A 25,520-nucleotide genomic window follows, 5' to 3' on the forward strand; every position below is an offset into this window, starting at 1 on the left:
GCTGCCTCTGCCCGGTTGCCGCGGAAACCGCCGGCCGGGCTCGCGGCTGTCTTCTGCCCGCGGCGCCTTCTGCTCCGGAGGCTGCGGCGACCCGACGGCCGAGAGAGAGAGAGAGAGACAGGCACCGCGTTCCCGCGGGGCGGGTGGGGGGTAAGGCATGGGGCGGGAGAGGACGGGATGGAGCCTCCAGGGGCAAGAGTAGGCTATCTGAACCCGCCCCACGCTCCCAACAGCATCCTTCCCTTGCTGGGGGCGGGAGAGGACGGGACGGAGCCTCCAGGGGCAAGAGCAGGCTATCTGAACCTTCCCCACGCTCCCAACAGCATCCTTCCCTTGCTGGGGGCGGGAGAGGATGGGACGGAGCCTCCAGAGGCAAGAGTAGGCTATCTGTACCGGCCCCAGGCTCCCAACAGCATCCTTCCCCTGCTGGACCAAGTGGCATGGGGTCGGAGAGGACGGGATGGAGCCTCCAGGGAAAGAGTAGGCTATCTGAACCCGCCCCACGCTCCTAACAGCATCCTTCCCTTGCTGGGGGCGGGAGAGGACGGGACGGAGCCTCCAGGGGCAAGAGCAGGCTATCTGTACCGGCCCCAAGCTCCCAACAGCATCCTTCCCTTGCTGGACCAAGTGGCATGGGGTCGGAGAGGACGGGATGGAGCCTCCAGGGAAAGAGTAGGCTATCTGAACCCGCCCCACGCTCCTAACAGCATCCTTCCCTTGCTGGGGGCGGGAGAGGACGGGACGGAGCCTCCAGGGGCAAGAGCAGGCTATCTGAACCCGCCCCACGCTCCTAACAGCATCCTTCCCTTGCTGGGGGCGGGAGAGGACGGGACGGAGCCTCCAGGGGCAAGAGCAGGCTATCTGAACCCGCCCCACACTCCCAACAGCATCCTTTCCTTGCTGGACCAAGTGGCATGGGGCGGGAGAGGATGGGATGGAGCCTCCAGGGGCAAGAGCAGGCTATCTGAACCTTCCCCACGCTCCCAACAGCATCCTTCCCTTGCTGGGGGCGGGAGAGGATGGGACGGAGCCTCCAGAGGCAAGAGTAGGCTATCTGTACCGGCCCCAGGCTCCCAACAGCATCCTTCCCCTGCTGGACCAAGTGGCATGGGGCGGGAGAGGACGGGATGGAGCCTCCAGGGAAAGAGTAGGCTATCTGAACCCGCCCCACGCTCCCAACAGCATCCTTCCCTTGCTGGGGGCGGGAGAGGACGGGATGGAGCCTCCAGGGGCAAGAGCAGGCTATCTGAACCCGCCCCACACTCCCAACAGCATCCTTTCCTTGCTGGACCAAGTGGCATGGGGCGGGAGAGGACGGGATGGAGCCTCCAGGGAAAGAGCAGGCTATCTGAACCTTCCCCACGCTCCTAACAGCATCCTTCCCCTGCTGGACCAAGTGGCATGGGGCAGGAGAGGATGGGATGGAGCCTCCAGGGGCAAGAGCAGGCTATCTGAACCCGCCCCACGCTCCTAACAGCATCCTTCCCCTGCTGGACCAAGTGGCATGGGGTGGGAGAGGATGGGATGGAGCCTCCAGGGGCAAGAGCAGGCTGTCTGAACCCGCCCCACGCTCCCAACAGCATCCTTCCCTTGCTGGACCAAGTGGCATGGGGTGGGAGAGGACGGGATGGAGCCTCCAGGGGCAAGAGCAGGCTATCTGAACCCGCCCCAAGCTCCCAACAGCATCCTTCCCTTGCTGGACCAAGTGGCACGGGGCGGGAGAGGACGGGATGGAGCCTCCAGGGGCAAGAGCAGGCTATCTGAACCCGCCCCAAGCTCCCAACAGCATCCTTCCCTTGCTGGACCAAGTGGCATGGGGTGGGAGAGGATGGGATGGAGCCTCCAGGGAAAGAGCAAAATCCTCATTCCCTCCCCCCTCCTGAGGGAAGGATACTGCAAAAATCTCCATTCCCATCCCACTCTGGGGCCAGCCAGAGGTGGCATTTGCCGGTTCTCCGAACTACTCAAAATTTCCGCTACCAGTTCGTCAGAACCTGCTGAATTTCACCCCTGGTTCCAGGGCGACCCTCAGTGAGTCCATGCTTCCTTCTTCCTAGGTGTACCCTCCACAGGTTTTCACGCGACTGGGGAGACAAAAGACATGTGAAGTTTCTCTGGAAAAGGCACCTTTGCAAAGGTAGGGCTTTCCAAAGCGGCCAAGCACCCGGGGGGGGGAGGAGAAGGGAGGGGTGGGGAGATTGATAGCTGCCACCATCCTGTCACGCAGCCTCTGAATGCATCGCTCTAAAAACGGCACCCATTTGGAGTGCAGAGACCGCCATCTGTCTAACGGGTCTAATATGTGGTCCCTTGCTCAATAGTAGTAGCCGTGAGAGGGATCTTGGAGACCTAGTAGAGAACCATTTAAATAGGAGCCAGCCGTGTGCAGCAGCTGCCAAAAAAGCCAACACAGTTCTAGGCTGCATCAACAGAATCAAGATCACGTGAAGTGTTGATACCACTTTATAAGGCCTTAGTAAGGCCACATCTGGAGTAATGCATCCAGTTTTGGTCACCACGATGTAAGAAAGATGTGGAGACTCTAGAAAGAGTGCAGAGAAGAGCCACAAAGAGGATTAGGGGACTGGAGGTTAAAACACATAAAGAACGGTTGCAGGAACTGGGCATGTCTAGTTTAGGGAAAAGAAGGAGTAGGGATGACATGATAGCAGTCTTCCAGTATCTCAGGGGCTGCCCCAAAGAAGAGGCAGTCAAGCTATTCTCCAAAGCCCCTGAGGGCAGGACAAGAAGCAATGGGTGGAAACTAATCGAGGAGAGAAGCAACTTAGAACTAAGGAGGAATTTCCCGACAGTGAGGACAATTAATCAGTGGAACTCCTTGCCTCCAGAAGTTGTGAATGCTCCAACACTGGAAGTTTTTAAGAAAATGTTGGATAACCATTTGTCTGAAGTGGTGTAGGATTTCCTGCCTAAGCAGGGGGTTGGACTAGAAGACCTCCAAGGTCCCTTCCAACTCTGTTATTCTATTCTATTCTTTCCTCTCTTTTTTTCCCCCTCCTTCCTCAGCTCCCTTCAGCCCCAGAAAAATGACGCCGCCTTCCCCTGAAACGGACATCTAACGCTCGCCTTGATGAACGCAGTTTTTGGCGCCATACCCATCCTTTTCAGGAACCCGTCGGTCTACGGTTTATCCCGCATCACCAACAGCCTCTTCATCAGCAATGGCGAGGCGGCCAACAACAAACTTTTCCTCTACGCTAATCGCATCACCACCATCATTAACGCCACGGTGGAAGTGATCAACACCTACTTCCCAGACATTTACTACATCCACGTCCCCGTTTTGGACTACCCCACCGCGCGCATTTATGATTTCTTCGACCCCGTCGCCGATAAGATCCACGCCGTGGCTCAGAATCAGGGCCGGACCCTGGTGCATTGCGCAGCTGGCATCAGCCGCTCGGCGGCTCTGTGCATCGCCTACCTGATGAAATACCATTCCATGTCTCTATTCAACGCCCACGACTGGGTCAAATCCTGCCGGCCCGTCATCCGTCCAAACCTTGGTTTCTGGGAACAGCTGGTCGAATACGAGTATCACCTCTTTGGGAAGAACAGCGTCAAAATGATTCGGTCCCCTTTGGGCCTGATCCCTGACCTCTACGAAAACGAGGTTAGAGTCATGATCGCTCTGTGAGAGGCGCAGCGTGGGTGCAGCCCCCTTCCCCTGAGCCAAAGCACCGCATAAACCCCCACGCGCCACCTTGGCTCAAGTTTGAAACAGGGATTTTTAACCTGCACGTTTTATTCTGTTCCATAAATTAAAACCTGCAGCATATTGGAAGGGGGAAAATAATAATAATAATAATAATATATGACAATATAATATACGACCATTAGACAATTGACTCCTTCTTTACTTTAGGCTCTGGAATAAATCTTGCAGCAAAGCTGTTTGGAGAAATGTGACTTCTTTGCCGGGATGGGTTCAAACGAGCCACCGAGCTTTCGGGCGAGATCCTAAGAAACAAAAACAACCCCTTTGATGAATTTTCGCTGCCTTTTTTTTCCCAGGAAGACGGCAGGCAGGATTTCTAACTTCTGAATGTCTTCTTCCCTGCTTAGAAGGGATTATATCTGGCTCTACCCGTTCAGCCTTCCGGCCGCTTTAGGATGAAATATTCTCCAAGAATTGATTTACTTGGGCATGTAGCATTTTTGTGTTATTAAACATTTCGAATTCAACGCATTGGGCTGCTTTGTGTTTCATGGTTCGCTTTGACAAACAGTTCTCTCCTGCTCCTCCTCCTTCCTCTTTTCCGTGGTATTTTTGCTCTTGCCTCACAATCAGGAGGTTTGTGAGTTCGATCCTAGGTAGAGGCAGATGTAGGTTCTCCTGCTTGGGCAGGAGGTTGGACTCGATGACCTGCAAGATCCCTTCCAACTCGGTTAATCTGTTTACTGACCCTGGGGAAGGTGGTATTTACCAGGATACCACCGGTCAGCTGGGCAGCTGGGCCTGGCGGAGGTGGTATTCACCGGGAAAGCTTAGAAAGGATAAGAATCACATTGGAAAGACCGCCCCCCTGCAAATTTTACACCCTGTTCAACTTTTGTGTAGTTTTAGAGCAAAACGAGAGCTACCTAAGAGTTGTTACGAGTCTCTTCAAGTCTTAGAGACCGTTGTAATAAACGAAATACAGGCAAGTGCTTGAGTTACGACCATAACTGAGCCAGTGGTGGGTTGTTGCAGTTCGCACGAACTGGTAGCAGCAGGGCGGGAGGCTCCGCCCACCCGCCCAGATGTCATCAAATAACCTACCACCGAACTGAGCCCGCTATTGTAGCATCGTTAAGTTGTTGCTGTCATTGAATAAAATACCTCTGTAATCCCAGCTCTCTTCATTGCAGTCATTATGAGGAGCGTGTGTGTGGGGGGGGTGTCTCGGGTTGAGGAATTGCCCTGGGATTGTTGAAACGGACCGTCGTAAGTCAGAGACCGCTGGAGATACTACATTCAGCGGAAAGGTCGTTGTAACTGTTTTCTCTCCTCTGTTCAGCAACCCCATCCAAGTTCCAGGAAAATCAACATTTTTTTTCATAACCTAACAGGCGAGAGGGAGATCCAGGAACTGCCAAATGGGTTTTCGGGAGCACACACACACCCCCTTACACTTTTACAGGTGTGTCTCCCACTACCTGGACAAAATGAAGTTGTTGATCGCATCACCAGGCAACCCTCGACTTTACAACGGTCCATTTAGTGACCGTTCAGAGTTTACAACGGCGTTGGGAAAAAAGCGACGTGTGACGTTTTCTCCGCCTTACGACCTTCGTAGCATCCCCCACGATCAGGCGATGAAAAGTTAGGTCCTTGGCAACTGGATGCCGTATTCCTCCAATCATGTTGTGGTGTGGAAAGATCTTTTAAAGTTTGAAACGGGGCATCTCAAGGCAAAGGGTTTTAGATTTCACCAATATTGCCACACTCCCAAGAAATGTTTCTCTCAACTCCTACCACCATTCCAAGAGACAACAGCATGGACAGAAACTCGGAGAAAAGGATCATCTTGTGGCCTCTCGGCCCCTCCAGCAGCCGAATCAGAGGAGGAGGAGGAGGGGTGGGAGTCAGGACCAGCATCAGGGCAACCTGAGAGCTCCAAGGGGGAAGAGGGAATGGAGCTGGCAGAGAGAGAGAGAGAGAGAGGTGGAGCCTGGGCCATCCGTCAGCCCTCAGATGGAGAGTCAACAGCCCCCAGGTCTGGAGGTGGCTGATGAGGAGGAGGAGGAACAGCTGGGTCCAGTGCCTGACACACAGATGCACAGAAGGGAGAGGAGAGGAGAGCAGTGGAAATTCTATGGGCTGGTCCTTGGGACGGAAGAGCCATCACTGCTAGTGAAGCCCCATCCTAGCTCTGGGGATGAAAGGCAGGGGGCGGAGATGAATAGGTGTGGCAGACAACTATTTATCTCCCTGTTGTGGCCCCGCCCTCCGAGCCTATCTCATCGGAGGAAGAAGGCTCCGAACATGAGGGAGAGGAGTCAGCCAGGCCTCCCTCTCCAGGCCCCTCACCTCTGGCACTGTCTCAGGTGCCGGCCGAGGGAGAGGAGATTAGCCAGGAGCCAGGTGTCTCAGATGAGAGTGAGGAAGGAGAGCCGTCATTCCTGGATGCACGCCAACGAAGGCATGATAAATGGTTGCAGCAGTTAAGGAGGCGTGCTAGGGATTAGAACTGAGTCACTGGACCACACCCCAGAGACTATATAAGAGAGGGTGGTGGCTGGTAAAACTCCGTGACGAACAAAAACGAACTTTGGCTAGTCACTTGAACAACGTCTGAAGCTGCCGAAAGGAATATTGTTTTGCTGGACTATTTGCAATGCGTATGTAATTTTATGTTATCTGTTGCAGTAAAAGCTCTTGGCAGACGGTGCTTATATTGTTGCCAAGTTTGAGATAACGACCTGTGTGCGTGCCAAGTACTTTCTTAACCCTCGGCTGGCTGTGTTTGTGTGTGTGTGTGTAGACGGGGACAGATCACTCCCTGCCGGCCGGACTTGTTAGCCTGCGGTGAGAGAGAAACGTTTTGCCGGGGCTGCCGGCGCTCCTAATTAAAGGAATCTTTGAGTTCACTTCAGAGGGTTTGTCGTGTTTGGGGAGCCGGGTCAGAAGAGATCAGCTCTCTCTTGGCAGTGTGGAGTCTACACAGTTCAACCAAAAATTGGCACAACCGACATGATAAAAGAATCCCTGGTGTAGAATGGGGTCCAAATTTCCAGAAGGCACCTGAGAGACCAAATGGAAACAAAAATGAAGCCGTTTAGGAGAAGGAGACGAGCAAAATGTTTGTAGACGCCTGTATAAAGAGGAGCTAAGTCCTTTTTCTGCTCCACCCCGGCTTGACTAAGTCAAGCAACAACGTGCCAGCCTCGGAATCCGAGTTGTCCATTTATATTTCTGCTGTCTCTCTCCCATTTCTGCTTTCCTTGCTACAATTTGAGATCAAGCAGGCAGGAAAATACAGGGAGTCCTCGACTTATATTTATGCCTCATCTCTACGATAGTCACAGTGTTCCTGGGGAGTCACGTGATCCCCTTTTGCGACCTCCTGACAAGCAAAGTCCATGAGAAAGCTGAATTTGCTTAACCACCACGTGACTCACTTAACAACTGGGGTGATTCACATAACGATGGCGGCAGAAAGAAAATTACCTGAGATTCTCGATTTACCGCTGTGAGGCAAACTCCACAGATTTGGTTAGGCTCACATTTTGCAAGTGTCGTGCGAGATTCGGTCATAGGCGCCGGTGGCAGAAGCTGTAAATTATCAGCAGTTGGGATAAAAGAACCAAATCAAGAGATTATTCTTGGTTTTCTCTCTTTGATAAACACGCTACCGCCGTGCAGTTTCAGAAAAGTCCCAGCAGATCTAGCATGAGTAGGATGGAGGTTTTGTCATACAAGGGCCTTTCCTAACCTCTTAGGTAAAGGTAAAGGTTCCCCTCGCACATAGGTGCTAGTCGTTCCCGACTCTAGGGGGCGTTGTGTTCATCTCCGTTTCAAAGCCGAAGAGCCAGCGCTGTCTGAAGACGTCTCCGTGGTCATGTGGCCAGCGTGACTCAACGCCAAAGGCGCACAGAACGCTGTTCCCTTCCCACCAAAGGTGGTCCCTATTTTTCTACTTGCATTTTTTACCTGCTTTCGAACTGCTAGGTTGGCAGAAGCTGGGACAAGTCATGGGAGGTCCCCCCGTTACGCGGCACTAGGGATTCGAACTGCTGAACTGCCGACCTTCTGATCGACAAGCTCAGCGTCTTAGCCACTGAGCCACCTTTTCTGTATGTTAAAAGTGGCCAGCTGCAAATCACCTTAAGTTTCCGGTAACAGAGCGACATATAAATATTCGGATCAATAAATGACGGCAGAAATTTTGTTTCCCCATGACCCCCGTGGGGACCCCAGCATCCCCATTTCCCCTTTTTAAGTCCACTGAGCTTTCGCACACACAGACTGGAATCCCTTACCAACGCCTGGAACGCAGAACGACCAAACGCGAGAAACGACAACAGGTTATTCCAAGCCAAATCCACTTCGCGCAACGTTTGCGATAGCAGCTCGCTTGATAATTTCCGAGCGCTCATGGCGTCTCCCAAGCGCCTGGAGATCTGATAGATCTCTGACAATCCTGCGGATGAGAACAAAGAGGGGGGGGGTTGTTTAGAAGTCACTCCGAGGATAGGGAGGCAGTTTGGTGTAGTGGTTAGGGCGCTAGGCTAGAAATCGGGAAATAGCGAATTCTAATACTTCTTAAAGCACAAAGTTTCCTGGGGTGATCTGGAGTCAATCAATCTCTCTTCACCCATTTGCACTAGGGAAAATAAATTTCCACCTTTCACGATCCGTTTCTCCCCATCTCCCCATCTCTTCCTATCTCTATATAACAGGGGTTGCCCCGAAGAAGAGGGAGTCAAGCTATTCTCCAAAGCACCTGAGGGCAGGACAAGAAGCAACGGGTGGAAACTAATCAAGGAGAGAAGCAACTTAGAACTAAGGAGAAATTTCCCGACAGTGAGAACAATTAATCAGTGGAACTCCTTGCCTCCAGAAATTGTGAATGCTCCAACACTGGAAGTTTTTAAGAAGAGGTTGGACAGCCATTTGTCTGAAGTGGTGTAGGGTTTCCTGCCTAAGCAGAGGGTTGGACTAGAAGACCTCCAAGGTCCCTTCCAACTCTTGTTATTCTATTCTATTCTATTCTATTCTATTCTATTCTATTCTATTCTATTCTATCTTCGTGTCAGAGTGCACACAGTGTGACTATTTTGAGACAACCTAGGAGCAAAATACAGTAAACAGGTTTGTCTTTCAAATACCAGCTTATCTACAAGGAATATATACATACACCTACTAGGCAAAGTCAGGCAATAAATCATCAACTATAGCACGGAAACACACATGGAGAGAGAGAGAGAGAGAGAGAGATGCCCTCTCTTATATATACAGCCTCTTAAAGTTGTATCAGCCCAAAAACCTTGCCGACTCATTCCGTGCCTTATATCATTGTAGCAGCTGGTCAGCTCTTAAAGTATTTCCCTGATACTTAGGCTTCTAAGGGATCCTGAATCTTCTCTTCTTCGGGCTAAACCCACCATGTTCTTTTAATCATTCTTCATAGGACATTTTGTCTCCTAAACCCAGAAGACATCGAGAAAGGCTACTATTCCCCCAGAGTGGAGCAAGCCCATTAGACAAAAATCGCGTCGACGCAAGAAGCTAACTTTTCTGATTAAAGACGATAGGACATTTTCAGCCAGCCCTGTCAGGCTCACAAAGCCATCCGCATTGAAATTGTCTGCACCCCCCTTATCTTTGAACCAAGATTCTCATCTCCAATACCGTTAGAATGCGGGTTATTGGCACATCCCCAAAATCTGGAATGAGCGTAGGAGATCTTCAGGAAATTCAAGAAAAAAGAAAGAGGGAGAAAGGCGTCTCTGCTGTACCCCAAATGTAGGCTGTTCCAGGCGCAGAAAGCAACACCTCCCTACAGACAGATGGCTGGCTGATGCCTGCAAGGATTTCGTTAGCCTTCCTGATTACCTGCCCAGGAAACACAGAGAGAGACAGGTGAGCACATTCCGGGAGACAATCGATTTCACACATTCTGTTGGATTTAATCTAGGATAGGAGCCAGAAAGCTAGCAAAGGTGGCGGTTCTGAAGACCACCAAGGCGTGTTTTTTTTTTCTGGCCCCCCAAAAAAGAGAGACAGGTAATCCTCTAGTTACAAAACTTCATTTAACGACCAAAGTTACAACAGCACTGGGGGGAAAAAGCGATTTATGAACAGGGGTGGGCTCTCTGCAGAGGTTCAGGAGAACCTCTAGCTAAGATTCTGTGCAGATCTGAGAACCCCCAAATCCCATTCTTGGCTGGCCCTGCCCCCCCCCCACACCCAATTTGGGGCTCAATTGTGGTCGAAAGTCGAGGACGACCTGTCGTGAAGGCGATTCCTCTCGCAGCCATTCCAACTCTTTGTTGTTGTTTTAAAAATGAAGGGGGTGCATAGTCAGCCATTTTAAATTTTCCTTCCCGAAAGTCGGTCGAAAACTGTGCCACAGGTAGTCCTCCTTTAGTAGCCGCAATTGGGACCAGCAACTTGGTCATTAAACGAAACCACAACTGTGCTTGTGACCTTCTCTCAGCTTCCCTTTGCTTGACAGACCTGCAAAGGCTGTGTAGGTGAGGATTCATTGTACAATTACATTTTTATCCCCATCCTTACTGTGTGAATAGTTGCTCAGCGGGACATCTGCCAAATGAGGGCCAACCGCCTGGCTATTCGGCGCGTTGCCACCACATGGTAGGAATTATATTTCAAAATATTTGCAGAGCAGTGTGTGGAAACATCTCCGTGAAAACAAGAAGCAACGGAGAGAAACTAACCAAGGAGAGAAGCCACCTAGAACTAAGGAGAAATTTCCCAACAGAACAATTCATCGGTGGAATAGCTTCTTTCCAGAAATTGAGGACCCAGATTGTGGGGGCAATAAGCTGATTTTGTATAAAATATACAAAAAGGATGAAGGCTATTGCTTAACGCATTGTAAGCCGCCCTGAGTCTCCGGAGAAGGGCGGCATATAAAAATAAAAATAAAAATAAAAAATAAAAATTTCGCCCGGCCGGCTTGGACTGAAGGGGTTTTAGAGGGGATTTTAATGGTTTTTATAGTTTTATTGGGTATTCTTAAAAAATAAAATAAAAATTGAACTTTGTGTGTTTTATTGTTGTGAGCTGCCCTGAGTCCTTTCGGAGATAGGGCGGCATATAAGTCCAAATAATAAATAATAAATAAGCATACTGCTTCCCTTTCGCCTTTCAGCTCCAATCCAGGAGCCCTCAAGCAGTCGCATTCACGACAAACCATTTTATACTAAATTTATACTTTGCTGATAAAAAAAATAAAGGGAGACTAGTGTAGATCTATTTCAAGCTATTTAGCTCTCATCAGCTAGCCATACCCTTACTCGGATTTGAACTTGGGCTGCCTGCATATTAGGCAGTTGTATTAACCTCTGAGCCAAGAGACAATTGTGTAGATCTATTTCAAGCTATTTAGCTCTCATCAGCTAGCCATACCCTTACTCGGATTTGAACTTGGGCTGCCTGCATATTAGGCATAATAACCTCTGCATATTAACCTCTGAGCCAAGAGAGAATTGTGTAGATCTATTTCAAGCTATTTAGCTCTCATCAGCTAGCCATACCCTTACTCGGATTCGAACTAATATATATATATAAAGTGTTTTTCTCTCGATTTACCTGGTCTACCCCAATATGGGAGGGAGCATACTGCTTCCCTTTTGAACTTTTGAAGGAAGTCACGTCCAATATGGATTCCCACGCAAGGGAATAGGACACAGAATTCCAGAATTCCCAGAGTCAAGTGTAGGAAACAGGTGTGTGTGTGTGTGTGTAGCATGGACATTTTGTGAAGAAAAAAAAGAACTCTATACAATCCACTTCAAAACGACGGATGGAGGCATGGAAGGAGAAGAAACCTGGCAGACAAAAAGTAAGATCTGAAGAGGAGGAGAAAGTACCAACCTTGTGTATTTGCTGCAAACATCGAATCAGGTGTGCAGTCGATGAATTCATCTGGTTGGACGGTCTGGAAAGGAACAATTTCCTCAGTAATCCAATTTCGGGGCTAATGATAAATCCATGTTTTCTTTCCTTTTCCCTTCTACTTATGGTTAGATTATAAAGCTACTTTTTCATCGCTTTTTGTGGGGGCACGGCAGGCAAATCTTTGTTTGCTCTACTGGAACATGATATTAGTGTTCCAAGATCTCAGGGGCTGCCCCAAAGAAGAGGGAGTCAAGCTATTCTCCAAAGCACCTGAGGGCAGGACAAGAAGCAATGAGTGGAAACTAATCAAGGAGAGAAGCAACTTAGAACTAAAGAGAAATTTCCTGACAGTGAGAACAATTAACCAGTGGAACTCCTTGCCTCCAGAAATTGTGAATGCTCCAACACTGGAAGTTTTTAAGAAGATGTTGGATAACCATTTGTCTGAAGTGGTACAGGGTTTCCTGCCTAAGCAGGGGGTTGGACTAGAAGACCTCCAAGGTCCCTTCCAACTCTGTTACTCTATTCTATTCTCTTTCTTTCAAGTTGTATCCCCAATGTAGAATCTTAGATATGCTCTGAGTCTACATAAACAATCTGGAACCTCTCAATTCGTATCAATTAACCTGAAGGGCATTGCATGTTTAGAAAGATGCAACACAGGTGTTTTTCAACCTTGGTGAGTCCAAGATGGGTGTACTTCAACTCCCAGAATTCCCCAATCTACCTGTATTGTTTGCCTCGGTTAATACGCTGGTGTGAAAACTGAGCTATTCAGAACAAAAGAGAGTTTCCCCCCCCCCATCATCATTTTCCTTACTACATCTACACCTGTATTAACCTGAATTTTATTCAGAGGCAGCAATACCTAAATATTAATTGACTCCAGGAAACAAGAGGAAAACTCACCAAATTCTTGGACTTCCCAAAGAAAGTTACTTGGATCTCCGCTCTTTCTTTACAGAAAGGAGAGAAAGTTAACACCTGGCTAGGATTTTAGGTCATGTGACAAAACCAGGATTCTGATCAAACAGGTTTTCCTACCTGAGGTCAATTTAATCTGTTCCGGGGAATGGGACAAAACCTTCATGAGTAACTAACAGGTGCTCAAACAGTTCGTATTCAGTTACCCCTTTTCTCTGATATTTACCTGAATCCTCAGGTGAATGAAGAGTTGGTAACAGACAGATTTTCCACGCAGGAGGAAGAACTAATTTCAGTTTACAAGGCAGGTGATTACAAAAAAAAAAATAGTAAGGTCATACCAACCAAATAAAATTTAGGTGTGGCTTGGTGGGCGTGGCATGGCTTGGTGGGTGTGGCAGGGGAAGGATACTGTAAAATCTCCATTCCCTCCCCACTCCAGGGGAAGGATATTGTAAAATCTGCATTCCCACCCCACTCCAGGGGAAGGATACTGCAAAATCCCCATTCCCACCCCACTCCAGGGGAAGGTTACTGCAAAATCCCCATTTCCTCCTGATCAGTTGGGACTCCGGAGGCAGAGAATAGAAGGGGGTGGGGCCAGTCAGAGGTGGTATTTACCGGTTCTCCAAACTACTCAAAATTTCCGCTACCTGTCAGAATTTGCAAAATTCCGGATTGCAAAAAGGGATCTGTTATATTCAGGTTTCTAAATGGATTTTTTTTTTTTGCCTTCAAGTGAGCATCCTGGTTTTCTATAAAACAAGGCAGGGTTTGCCTTGATAGTACAGTGGTTTAATGCACCCTGTTATTAACACAGCTGCCTGCAATTTACTGCTGGTTCGAATCTCTCCAAGGCTCAAGGTTGACTCAGCCTTCCATCCTTTCTAAGGTAGGTGAAATGAGGACCCAGTTTGTGGGGGCAATAAGCTGACTTTGTATAAAATATACAAAAGGATGAAGGCTATTGCTTAACGCATTGTAAGCCACCCTGAGTCTCCGGAGAAGGGCGGCATATAAATCAAATTAAAAAAAACAAAACTTTAGGACTTGTGGATTTCAACTCCCAGAATTCCCCACTCTCGGGGTGGTGGTGGGGAAATGAAGTCCAACAGGAATGGATGTCTTCTGGACACCTGATTTCACCCAGCATGTAAATCATAATGTGATTATTGGACTTTTTAACCCATTGTCTGAGAAACAACTACAGTGGTGTGTGCAAACCGTCATTTCCTAGCTTAGCATGTGCTGCAATTCCATCCAATGCTGGCTTCTTTGTAGCTTGGTGGAATGCAGAAACTTAGCCTTGGGATCTAAGGTTACGGACTATGGTTAACAAAACGCCTTCCCCTCTTTAGCATCCATACGATATTGTTGTTGTTGTTAGTTGCGAAGTCGTGTCCGACCCATCGCGACCCCATGGACCACGTTCCTCCAGGCCTTCCTGTCCTCTACCATCCTCCGGAGTCCATTGAAGCTCCCGCCGACTGCTTCCGTGACTCCATCCAGCCACCTCCTTCTCTGCCATCGTCCCCTTCTTCTTCTTTTGCCCTCCATCGTTCCCAGCATGAGGCTCTTCTCCAGGGAGTCCTTCCTTCTCATTAGGTGGCCAAAGGATTTGAGTTTCCTCTTCAGGATCTGGCCTTCTAAAGAGCAGCCAGGGTTGATCTCCTCTAGGACCAACCTGTTGGATCTCCTTGCAGTCCAAGGGACTCACAGGAATCTTCTCCAGCACCAGAGCTCAAAGGCCTCCATTCTTTGGCACTCGGCCTTCCTTGTGGTCCAACTTTCCCAGCCATCCATTGCAACTCGGAAAACCATCGCCTTGACTATACACTCTTTTGTTGCCAGGGTGATATCTCTGCTTTTTACTACGCTATCTAGATTTCCCATGGCTTTCCTCCCCAGGACCAAACGTACGACATATAAATCACCAAATGTTTTTTTTTTCCAACCAGAGAGAAGTTGACTGATGATTGCAACTCCAGCGGTTGATTGGCAAGAAATCCGGTCCATTCTGCCCTGCATGCTAACATTTTTACTACAACTGCAGTCGTTCCAATTACACACAAAAGCGATGACAACATCTTTCGGAAGGCCTGAATTGTTCAGCATTGAACCGGCTGCCAAAGGATGCTCTCTCTCCCATTATTATGATTATTATGATTATTTGCAACCTTCCCGTTGTAAAAACCTTGCTGTTTCCCAAAGATTTTTTTCTTCTTAATTTTTTTTCCCATAGGTTTGGTCACACATGCATTATTATCCAGCGTGCTTGCAAAGGCTTCTCCTTTCTGGCTGGTTCCTGGCTGCTTGAAATGCTGGGCAGCCGTTGCTACAGCAACCAATTATTCAGCCACTTTGAATAATTATCCTTCCTTCCCCAGAAAAGTCATTTCTTTCCCCAAAACAGCTTCTCTAGGCTGTCAAACTGTTCCCCACCTCCAGTTTTTTTTTTGTTGTTGTTGTTGTTTTTTGCAGAGGCCGGAGGCGCGTCATATATTCCAAGCCAGCCCTTCCTTTCCTCCGGGTCATTCAAGGACATCAGGACACAAATAAGACAAAAATAGAGTTTTATTTTGAGACAAACACGAGCCGAGATGTTAAATAGGTTGCCGGGTGCTTATTGACTTCCCACGAGGCTGGGAAGGGTTTCATCTTCCGTTGGTTAGCAAAACATTTAAACTCTTCTGGCTCTTGAGGTCCAGCCCTACCTGCGACACACACACCCCACTCAGAAGATAATAAACCGTGGTTTCGTGACCGTCGCAAAACAAATCACTGCCCTTGGCTGTTCCGTTGCAAAGCCTGGGAATCAAAGAAGGGGCGAAGGATCCCTAAACAGGAAGATGCGATTCTGAAAAACCCCAGGGACGACGGAAGTCTCTGAGCCAGAAGCCATAAATTTAAAAGGTAAAGGTAAAAGTTCCCCTTGCACATATGTGCTAGTCATTCCCGACTCTAGGGGGCGGTGCTCATCTCCGTTTCAAAGCCGAAGAGCCAGCGCTGTCCGAAGACGTCTCCGTGGTCATGTGGCCGGCATGACTCAACGCCAAAGGCGCACGGAACGCTGTTCCCTTCCCACCAAAAGTGGTCCCGATTTTTCTACTTGCATTTTTTTTTTACCTGCTTTCGAACTGCTAGGTTGGCAGAAGCTGGGACAAGTCACGGGAGCTCACCCCGTTACGCGGCACTAGGGATTCGAACCGCCGAACTGCCGACCTTTTGATCGTCAAGCTCAGCGTCTTAGCCACCGAGCCACCGCATCCCTATAATTTTAATAATTTTAAAATAATTTTAAAAAATTTTAGGGGAGACTTTATTCAGGGGTCTCCCAGTTCTATCAAGAGGTCAGCCGAGTCTCAGTTAATTCAGAAAAGCGTGAGGGAGGAATCCACAATATCAACTGTGGACTTCTTCTCCGAACTAAGAATCCATTGCAGTGTTTCTCAACTTTTAAGATGTGCGGACTTCTCTGGGCACAATGAGAATTTATCCAAATTCTGGAGCTTAACTAAGGTTACTAAGGAAGGACACAGTATTTGATTCACGCCCCCACCCCAAACTTTTTTTCTCGCTTCAATTAAATCACCATTCTCAATAAGCGTCTCGACCCGTAGTTTCGTTTCGGTTTCATCTAAAATCTGAAAACATGGTTTGTTGCTGGCGAGATCTTTAATTCAGGAATCAAATGCCCTGTGTGTGCTTTAGGAACAAAGGGAGACGAGTTTTTTTTCCTGGCCTGCAAGATGCTAGATTACCACTAGATGGCAGCAAAGTAGCGGAGGGGTTTTTTCTTTTTGTATCTCCTTGCTGCCTCTCTGTGGTTATTGCATGTCTTGCAAGCCAAGATTAAAAATCTTTAAAGGAGGCAGGGAGGAATAGCTTGATTTGCCTGGTTGTTCAAAGCAACTAATAGTCTATAGCACCAAACAATGCAGATTGTAGGATAATGCTGATGCTAAGCCCAGATGTGGTTTATGCAGGTTTAGGATCTATATAAACAGCACCTTGTGGTTTAGCATATACTGTGCAAACTCACTCCAGTGGCTTATTCAGTAGATCACAGTTAAACAAACCGTAGTTTAATGTCCTCTACGCAGCCAGTCTGGGTACAGAAAGATACGCAGCCACAACATTTCCATTTTTTTTTGTTGTTATGACGACCGTACAATGACACCCCCCTCCCTTCCTGTACGAACAACCCCCAGGCGGGAAAAAGCAGATGATTTGAGATCGTCTTCTGCGGAGTTACAAAGAAACGATGTACAGTTACGGACACACCCTGATAGGACCCACAGGGTTGAGGTGATGACGTGTGTCACGAAATCACTTGTGCGAAGGGGACCTTATTTAAGAGGCGTGCCGGTGGCCTAGAGGTGGAGCTGTCGCCTCACAATCGGGAAGGCCGTGAGTTCGATCCTAGGTTGAGGCAGATATTTCTCTCTCTCTGGGCACAATGAGAATTTATCTGCTGAACAAAACTCCATACTGGCAACAGGAAGAGCATCCGGGCAGTAAACACTCAGCTCCATTCAGCTGCCCAGACTCCTCCCTGCAAGGGATTATGGAGTCGTTAAAAGAAGATGATGATGAAATAAGGTGACCTTATTTAAACTACGGACCCGAATCCCACCCCTCAAAGAATCTCTTCTGTGCAAGCAGACTACGGGTGCTATCGAAATTAAGAATACCCAGGTATAATTTGGACCAGAGGAATTCTGTGCACATGTTCCTTTACTCTAACAGGCCAGGCCAGGTTTTTCTTTCCAAAAGGGGTGGGACCCCTGGCCTTACTTTCCCCAGCCTGATTGTCACATCAACTCCCTTCAAAGCCAAAGTGGCTGTTAGGTTCAGCTTGTAGCTTACTCCTAACTTGTTGGTCAGGCAATATATCTGTTTCTTTAAGAAACAACTGAGCCACATAATCAGGGTTTGCTGAACCCTGTAATTAGGCTACAGTGCATAAATAAGCAGCGCAGAGAAGCGTTCTTTGTTCCTGATTGTTCCTGTTGCTTCCTGCGTCTTTCTGCTGATTGGTGTTAGACTGAATTGTTATATGGTACTGTATACCAAGAGTTACTAAAGTCTGTTTGCTTTGGTAAGGGAAGATACTTACTGGATTGATATTACTGTTTATGACCTTGGACTGTTTTACCTACACCGAGACTGCTTATTATCTTGTATATAAAGTATTTTTCTCACACGAGCTGCACGTTTATCTCCTTCCCTGTGTGTTTCTGCTCTGCTCGTTGCACAAGCAACAAATACTATTTACACACACCCTAACAGTGGCCATCGGCTTCAAAATTGCAGCCCCCTCCTCCTGCCTGACTTCTCCCAACGTAATAGCTTAGAATCAGGGGTGAAATGCTACTGGTTTGCTCCGGTTTGCGGCAAACCGGTAGTGATAAAAACTACCAGTAGTTAAAAACTAAAAAGTACTTAAAAAAAGCTACCGATTTCTCCGAACCGGTATTTCCGATGATCAGCTGTGCCGCAGGGTTTAGCTTTGCTAGAAAGCAGGATTTCCCACTTTCTGGCGAAGCTAAATCCCGCGGCACAGCTGATCCCTCCCCTCGCTGTTCTACTTACCTTCCCAAGCCTCCTTTTGGCCCGTACTGCACATGCTCGTGCTCAGCATGTGTTCGGCGCGCGGCGTCCATGTGCGACCCGCAAACCATTAGCAAACCGGTTCAGATTTCACCACTGCTAAGAATAATCCTGGCACCTTGTTCAGATCCGAAGTTGTGTCCTTCTGATGTGTTTTTGAATTACAGTTAAATCCCCAGGAATCCCTGGGAAATACGGCGGTATAAAAATAAATATTATAAACCATAAACAAACCTTGCGAAAGATGCACTAAATCTGTAGGGCGTCTAATGAAGCAGTGTTTCTTAACCTTGGTAACTTGAAGATGAGCGGACTTCAACTCCCAGAATTCCTGAACCAGCCAAGACTGTGGGAGAATTGTGGGAGTTGAAATCCGCCCGTCTTCAAGTTGCCAAGGTTGACGAACACAACTCTGAATGAAAAATAACTTCTTCTCTTTCCAAAGACCAGATTTTAGAAGACAAACTTGGAAATCTCCATAACTTAAAAAAAAAAAAACCCATAAAGCTAAAACTTTCTGGCATCTTGTCTTTTTGTGAAAAATCAGAATTTGTCTCACACTCACCTGCGCCGGGCAGGCAAAAGTATTTCCTAAAAACCGTTTACTGTAATTCTTGCCCGGAATTACAAAATCATTCAAACCACAGGGACCTGTTTGGAGAGAGAGAGAGAGAGAAAAGCTTCCTTCTCAAAGCTTTTTAACCGGATTTAGCCCAATTTAGATGGCTTAAGCCAGGGGCCTGCAACCTTAAACACTCAAAGAGCCATTTGGACCCGTTTCCCACAGAAAAGAAAACACCGGGAGCCACAAAACCTTTCCTGTGCCTGACGATTTCTTGAGCGGCCACAAAAACTAGCATATGTAGTCGAATTAAACAATCTGTTTTCTTCAGAAACTTTTCTTTTCTTGGATGTATCCATGGTTGGCCTACCGGGGATGGAAAAGCTCAATAAATCATGTGCCGGCAGGTGTCACACATTGGCAGTTGCGATACATATTTTGAGTGACAGGGAGCCGCAGCAGATAGGTGAAAGAGCCACATGCGGCTCCAGAGCTGCAGGTTGCTGACTCCTGGCTTAATCTAAGCCATCCAGGGGTTGAGACTCAAAAGAGGTGACGCGACCCCCGCTTTTGAGACTCCTAAGCCATAATCCATTGGTCTGCTTGTTGTGCATATTCAGCCCATAGTGGTTTTACTCCGCCCGCAATAGGAGTTTCCCGTATGCAGGCTGTTGTTTGCCGATGCTGACCGCCAATAGGATTTACGGGAGATCTCAAGGCCAGCAGAAAGGGAGGATGAGCTCGCCGTCAGAAAGGGAGCTGTTCCAGCCGATTCTGACACGCACACACACACACACACACATACCCGCCCACCTACTCTTTTTTGGCTGGGCCCGCCCGCGAGCGCCAGCAAGCGGCGATCCCCTCGGAGTGATGGTACATGAGGACGCCCAGCAGAGTGAGGGCGATGCCCACGTAGCTCAGCAAAGTCAGGTGGCTTCCGAAAAGCCAATGGGAGAGAAGCAGGTTGCCCACCACGTTAAAGTTCCCCAGGACGTGGATGGTCAGGGCGGAGGTCAGCGAGAGGATGCAGAAGCTGGCCAGGTTGTAAAGGACCGAGCCCAGGCAGCTGAGCAGCACGCAAGTCCAGAGGCTGGCCTCGTAGGTTAGCAGGCCGCCCCAGGCCCAGCCCACCTCCATGCCCAGCGCGGCCACGAAGAGGAGGCAGAAGCTGGGCAGCGAAGTCAGGCACAAGAGCCTCAAGGAGTCCAGGTGCTCTTCCTGCAGGAGGGTACCTGTGGGGCAGACAAGGGGTGGGGGGGAGAGATGTCAGCAAAGCTTCAGGATCTGGGCCCACAGACCGCCAGGGGCAACCAGCCAAAAGAAACTCCCAAGACATTTCCGCTACTCCTCGGCTTACGGCCGCAATAGGGCCCAACGTTTACGTTGCTACGCGAGACATTTGTTAAGTGAGCTTCGACGCGTTTTACGACCTTTCTTGCCACAGTTGTTAAGGGAATCCCTGCAGTTGTTAAATATGGTTGTTAAGCGAAGCTGCCTTCCCTGCCGACTTCGTCGTAAAAAGGGGATCAAATGACCCCGGGATGCTGCAACCGTCATAAATATGAACCGGTTGCCAAACATCCGAAGGTAAATCGCCTGACCATGGAGATGATGCGGGAGTCATCAGGCCATCTCTCAGAAACGGTATGGGGGGGCTGGAGCAGGGGGTTGGACTAGAAGACCTCCAAGGTCCCTTCCAGCTCTGTTCTGATGGATTGAGAGAGAGAGAGAGAGAGAGAGAGAAAGAGGAGGGAGAGATATGATAGAGATACATATTGATAGATGATAGAATGACAGATAGATAGAATAGATAGATAGACGATGGATGGATGGATGGATAGATAATTATTTTTTTTTAAATTAGATTTATATGCCGCCCTTCTCCGGAGACTCAGGGCGGCTTACAATGCGCTAAGCAATAGCCTTCATTCTTTTGTATAATTTATACAAAGTCAGCTTATTGCCCCCACAAACTGGGTCCTCAATTTACCTACCTTAGAAAGGATGGAAGGCTGAGTCAACCTTGAGCCTGGGGAGATTTGAACTTGCAGTAATTGCAGGCAGCTGAATGTTAATAACAGGCTATTAGTCTGCTCAGCCACCAGGCCCCTAATATAATGATAGAATAGATAGATAGATGATGGATGGATGGATAGATGATAGATAGAATAGATAGATGATGGATGGATAGATGGATGGATGGATGGATGGATGGATGGATGGATAAATAGATAGATAGATAGATAGATAGATAGATAGATAGATAGATAGATAGAGGATGGATAGATAGATGATAGATGATGATAGATAGATAGATAAATAGACAGACAGAGTGAGAGAGAGAGATGTAGAGATAGAAATAGATAGATAGAGATAGATAGATAGAGATAGATAGAGGTAGAGATAGAGATAGAGATAGATAGATAGAGTTAGATATATACAGTAGAGATAGTTTGATAGATATAGAGATATATACATATAGATAGATAGAGGTAGAGCTAGAGATAGATAGAGATAGATATATACAGTAGATAGTTAGATAGAGATAGAGATATATACATATAGATAGATAGAATTAGAGCTAGAGCTAGAGATAGAGTTAGATAGAGATATATACAGTAGAGATAGTTAGAGATATATACATATAGATAGAGATAGATAGAGATAGAGATAGATAGAGATAGATAGAGATAGATATATACAGTAGATTAGATAGATAGATAGATAGATAGATAGATAGATAGATAGATAGATAGATGATGGATGGAGGCAGACAGACAGACAAACTGATTGATTAGAGAGACAGAGACAGAGAGCTTTAGCCAATCAACAGTAGGACGTTTCTCAACCATGGCTACTTGAAGATGGGTGGACTTCAGGAGTCCGCCCACCTTCCAGCGGCCCCCTTCGAGAGCGCCTGCCTCGCCGACTCCCCTGGGTCACTTACTTTGCTGAATGGACTTCAGGCCTCGCAGGAAAGTGGCGGCGAAGAGGAAGCAGCAGCCGGCTTGATCAAAGTGCACCTCCCCCACGAAGCTCAGGGAGGCCCCCAAGCAAATGGGGCCCATGGCCGCGTACTGCAGCGGGTGGTGGCGCTTCCGCAGGAGCAGCTCCGAGAGGCTCAGGGTGAAGAGCGGAGTCGTGGTGTACACCATCTGGGCGAAGTCCAGCTGGACGTGGTTGAGCCCCAGATTCCCAAAAGCCACGCTGGCGCAGAAGGTCAGGCTTAGCAGGAAAACCCGGAGCTGGGCTTTGGGATGGAGAGCCGGGTGGCCGGATCTTCCCGCCTGGAGCCTGTCGAGGGGCCTGCCTACCACCACAGCCGTCAGCATGTGTAAGGAGGACAGCAACACCGGGTAACGGAAATTGTGGACGGCAAAAATCCACTTGTTCAGGCTGGACATGGTGGAGCCCATAGCCAACCACGTCAAGACGGTGGCCACCAAGGGCAGAGTGTGGCGCCACCGGGAAAACAGCGTCAGCCCCCAGCGCTGCCCGGGATCCTGCTTCCAGGGCGAGAGCGGCCAGGTTTCGACGGCTGAGCCCATCACGGCATCGTGCTTCTTCCCCGCTGGCAGGCACATTGGAGACGGCGATCTGAGACGGCCAAAAAAATGTCGACTGGCGGCCCTCAGGGGGAGAGCCTTCTCTGTGGGGGCGCCTACTATCTGGAACGAGCTCCCCCCCGGAGATACGGAAGATCCCGGATCTGCGTACCTTCCGCCGCGCGCTCAAGACGTTCTTATTTCATCACGCTGGCCTGGCCTAAGTTTTTTTTTCCCCCCTTTTAATGGAAATTTTAAATTTGGTTTTTTAAATTATTGGGGTTTTAAATTTCAGCCAAATTATTTAATTCGTTTTATTCTATTTTAAATTCGGTATTTATATGTTTTATTCTATGGCTGTTCACCGCCCTGAGTCCTTCGGGAGTAGGGCGGTATACAAATTCAATCAAAGTAAAAGTAAAGTAAAGACGGCACGGGCAGAACTGAGTTGCAACCGGGAACGAAATCTGGAGACCCCCAGGGAGGGTCTCCGCTGGTCTGGAGGGTCCTTTCCTAGCCAAGAAGGAGGGCTGCTCAGTTGCCCCTTCCTCAGAACTGGAATCCTTCGGTGGCGGTGCTTCTTCCGAGCGATCCTTCCTTTCGCCTCCTCGCTCTCCGCCGTCCCTCCCTGTGAGTCACCGGGATCAGATTTCCTTTCCTTGCGTTGTGGTCTTCTCCCAGGCCTGTCTGGAACGGGTTGGGAACTCCCAACTTGTTTGGAGAACTTGGAAACAAAACAAGACTCCTCGCGTGGCAAAGATAGCCGGAGACTTTCTCCTTCGACTCTTCGGAAAAAGGAGTTGAGCCGCCTTCTCCCTCTGTCCCCTGGTGTCGCAGCCGTGTTGCCTTCCAGCCTCTTTGGCACGCCCAGGGCCCGCTCCCCCTTCCCGCAGCCGGCCGGCTTGGGCTCGGCCACGTGCGAGGATCCCAGCAGAGAGGGAGAAGTGACACCAAGTTTTAGGCTGGCAGGAAGCTCCACCTTCGGGTAACCAGGGAGTGAATCTGGCCGAGAGGACACTATCTTACCCCGAGGCGCCAATCCTGTGCCAGTGCCAGACGGAGGGAGGGAAGTTGGGTCTGGCCGGGACAGCTCATCGAAGGCTTGTGGCTGCAGAAATAAATTGTTTTTACAAAAATGAGGAGGGGAAAGGCAAGGAAAACCTGAGTCAAGATGTTCCTAAACTTCCAGTCGTCCTAGAAACCCAGCAGCCACCGAGGGACCCTGTCACCATCCACGCTTAGCTTCTTGCAAGGAGAAAGCCACACAACAGGGTGTCTCCCCCACCACACACACACACACACACACACACACACACACACAACCAGAAACTTTTTATATCCAACACTCAAAGCTGCGTCGCTTTCATCACCAATGTTATTGACAAGGTGTTTCATTAAACCTGTTTACAGATTTGGGCAGCTGCCGAGTGAAATAGAAGGGATAATTAATTATTCGATCGGATCCATTGGTTCCGAAGACCTGATTGGCTCTATTCCGACCTTCAGAGGGAGAGGATTTTGAGGTGCTCTCTGAGTTTGGCTGTTTTCTTGAAGACGTTTCATCACCCAACTAAATTACATCATCGGTGCTAGAAGGGAGTGGGGTTTGCAGAGAGGAGGAGGAGAAGGAGGAAAAGGACTTTGGGGTCCTTGGTGCTCCCTGAGCTTGGCTGTTTTCTTGCAGACTTTTCATTACCCAACTAGGTAACATCATCAGTGCTAGAAGGGAGTGGGGTTTGCAGAGAGGAGGAAGAGGATTAGGAGGAGGGGTGGAGGGGGAGGAGGAGGAAGAGGAGGAGGAGGAGGAGGAGGAGGAAAAGGACTTTGGGGTCCTTGGTGCTCTCTGAGCTTGGCTGTTTTCCTGAAGACCTTTCATCACCCAACTAGGTAACATCATCAGTGCTAGAAGGGAGTGGGGTTTGCAGAGAGGAGGAGGAGGATTAGGAGGAGGAAGGGGAGGAGGAGGAGGAGGAGAAGGAGGAAAAGGACTTTGGGGTCCTTGGTGCTCTCTGAGCTGGACTGTTTTCCTGAAGACTTTTCATTACCTAACTAGGTAACATCATCAGTGCTAGAAGGGAGTGGGGTTTGCGGAGAGGAGGAGGAGGATTAGGAGGAGGAAGGGGAGGAGGAGGAGGAGGAGGATTAGGAGGAGGAGGGGGAAGAGGGGGAGGAGGAGGAGGAGGGGGAGGAGAAGGAGGAGGGGGGAGGAGGGGGAAGAAGGAGGAGGGGGAGGAGGAGGAGGGGGAGGAGGAGGAGGAAAAGGACTTTGGGGTCCTTGGTGCTCTCTGAGCTGGGCTGTTTTCCTGAAGACCTTTCATCACCCAACTAGGTAACATCATCAGTGCTAGAAGGGAGTGGGGTTTGCGGAGAGGAGGAGGAGGATTAGGAGGAGGAAGGGGAGGAGGAGGAGGAGGAGGAGGATTAGGAGGAGGAGGGGGAAGAGGGGGAGGAGGAGGAGGGGGGGAGGAGAAGGAGGAGGGGGGAGGAGGGGGAAGAAGGAGGAGGGGGAGGAGGAGGGGGAGGAGGAGGAGGAAAAGGACTTTGGGGTCCTTGGTGCTCTCTGAGCTGGGCTGTTTTCCTGAAGACCTTTCATCACCCAACTAGGTTACATCATCAGTGCTAGAAGGGAGTGGGGTTTGCGGAGAGGAGGAGGAGGAGGAGGGGGAGGGCTCTTTCCCCTTCCACCTTAGCTTTACTCCATGCGGGGCTGCTCCCTCCAGGCCCTCCCGCGCATCCCTGCAGGAACCCCGGAGCGCAGTCTCCACGGCTCCTGCCCGCTCCGCGCGTGGAACAAAACTCTCTTCCCCCCCCACTCCCACCCGTGTCCCCGACACGCGTGATCCCGCCAGGGCGCCTGAAGGTGAGCCTTACCTGCGCTGCTGCTGGGCTCTAGGCTGGGCTGGGCAGCCGCGGCCCCGGCGCGCGTGGACTGGAGCGGGAACGCGCCTCGCCCCGCCGCGGCCCTGCCCGATGGAGATGGGCTCAGCCCAGGCGGGGAAACGGCTCGCGGCTCCCGCTCCCCGAAGGCGCATCGGCCGCGGATGCTGCGGGAGCTGGACCAGGCGGCCGCCTCGGCCGCGCCCTCTGCTGGCCGCCTCGCGCGTAGCCCCGGCCCAGAGCGGCCCCCAGTGGCCTGCGCAAGTCGCGCGCAGGAGGAATCCAGCGGGGGCTGCCTTTTGTCCCGGCCGAATGCGGCCCTCCTGGCGAGGCACCCTTGCATCTTTCCTTCTATCCATCCTTCCTTTCCTTCTATCCATCCGTCCATCTTTCCTTCCTTCCT

General features: G+C 49.5%; 3 protein-coding genes across 10 annotated transcripts; 1 reads left to right on the top strand and 2 right to left on the bottom strand.

Moving 5' to 3' along the window:
• The first annotated feature begins 32 nt into the window (after positions 1-32).
• On the top strand, positions 33-4,206 carry DUSP18 (dual specificity phosphatase 18). 2 transcript variants are annotated; one of them, XM_034428676.3, is made up of 4 exons: positions 33-150; positions 2,058-2,137; positions 3,028-3,634; positions 3,887-4,206. In XM_034428676.3, the coding sequence occupies exons 3-4, from the start codon at positions 3,092-3,094 to the stop codon at positions 3,896-3,898; spliced, it is 555 nt and encodes a 184-aa protein (XP_034284567.1). In that variant the 5' UTR covers positions 33-150; positions 2,058-2,137; positions 3,028-3,091; the 3' UTR covers positions 3,899-4,206. The 2 variants fall into 2 exon arrangements, with proteins under 2 accessions (XP_034284567.1, XP_087736561.1); XM_087880435.1 differs by lacking the exons at positions 33-150; positions 2,058-2,137 and having other exon boundaries at positions 3,092-4,206.
• LOC148111649 (synergin gamma-like) lies at positions 3,749-18,472 on the bottom strand. 5 transcript variants are annotated; one of them, XM_087880431.1, is made up of 6 exons: positions 18,113-18,472; positions 11,570-11,633; positions 9,466-9,562; positions 7,987-8,147; positions 7,175-7,279; positions 3,749-3,981 (listed from the first exon to the last, which is right to left on the bottom strand). In XM_087880431.1, exons 1-6 carry the CDS (start codon positions 18,199-18,201, stop codon positions 3,883-3,885), a joined length of 615 nt encoding a protein of 204 aa, XP_087736557.1. In that variant the 5' UTR covers positions 18,202-18,472; the 3' UTR covers positions 3,749-3,882. The 5 variants fall into 5 exon arrangements, with proteins under 5 accessions (XP_087736557.1, XP_087736556.1, XP_087736560.1 ...); XM_087880430.1 differs by having other exon boundaries at positions 3,749-6,748; positions 18,113-18,201; XM_087880434.1 differs by lacking the exon at positions 18,113-18,472 and adding an exon at positions 12,744-12,868 and having other exon boundaries at positions 3,749-6,748.
• On the bottom strand, positions 15,074-25,258 carry SLC35E4 (solute carrier family 35 member E4). 3 transcript variants are annotated; one of them, XM_087880427.1, is made up of 4 exons: positions 25,112-25,258; positions 21,643-23,348; positions 19,510-19,927; positions 15,074-18,781 (listed from the first exon to the last, which is right to left on the bottom strand). In XM_087880427.1, the coding sequence occupies exons 2-4, from the start codon at positions 22,277-22,279 to the stop codon at positions 18,763-18,765; spliced, it is 1,074 nt and encodes a 357-aa protein (XP_087736553.1). In that variant the 5' UTR covers positions 22,280-23,348; positions 25,112-25,258; the 3' UTR covers positions 15,074-18,762. The 3 variants fall into 3 exon arrangements, with proteins under 3 accessions (XP_087736553.1, XP_087736555.1, XP_087736554.1); XM_087880429.1 differs by having other exon boundaries at positions 15,074-19,927; XM_087880428.1 differs by lacking the exon at positions 25,112-25,258 and having other exon boundaries at positions 21,643-23,513.
• Between the last annotated feature and the right edge of the window lie 262 nt (positions 25,259-25,520).

This window comes from Pantherophis guttatus, chromosome 17 (genome assembly GCF_059756535.1).
Source record: "Pantherophis guttatus breed Tessera chromosome 17, ASM5975653v1, whole genome shotgun sequence".
Taxonomy (NCBI): domain Eukaryota; kingdom Metazoa; phylum Chordata; class Lepidosauria; order Squamata; family Colubridae; genus Pantherophis; species Pantherophis guttatus.

Coding starts and splice junctions, on each gene's coding strand:
- DUSP18 (XM_087880435.1), top strand. CDS start 3,092: ATGAACGCAGTTTTTGGCGCCATACCCATCCTTTTCAGGAACCCGTCG.
- LOC148111649 (XM_087880430.1), bottom strand. CDS start 18,201: ATGGTTTGCGGGTCGCACATGGACGCCGCGCGCCGAACACATGCTGAG. Junction 11,634..18,112: donor CCAAAAGGAGGCTTGGGAAG/GTAAGTAGAACA, acceptor GTTCCTTTCCAG/ACCGTCCAACCAGATGAATT. Junction 6,749..7,174: donor CGGTAAATCGAGAATCTCAG/GTAATTTTCTTT, acceptor TTGGTCTCTCAG/GTGCCTTCTGGAAATTTGGA.
- SLC35E4 (XM_087880427.1), bottom strand. CDS start 22,279: ATGTGCCTGCCAGCGGGGAAGAAGCACGATGCCGTGATGGGCTCAGCC. Junction 19,928..21,642: donor CCTGAAGTCCATTCAGCAAA/GTAAGTGACCCA, acceptor TCTGCCCCACAG/GTACCCTCCTGCAGGAAGAG.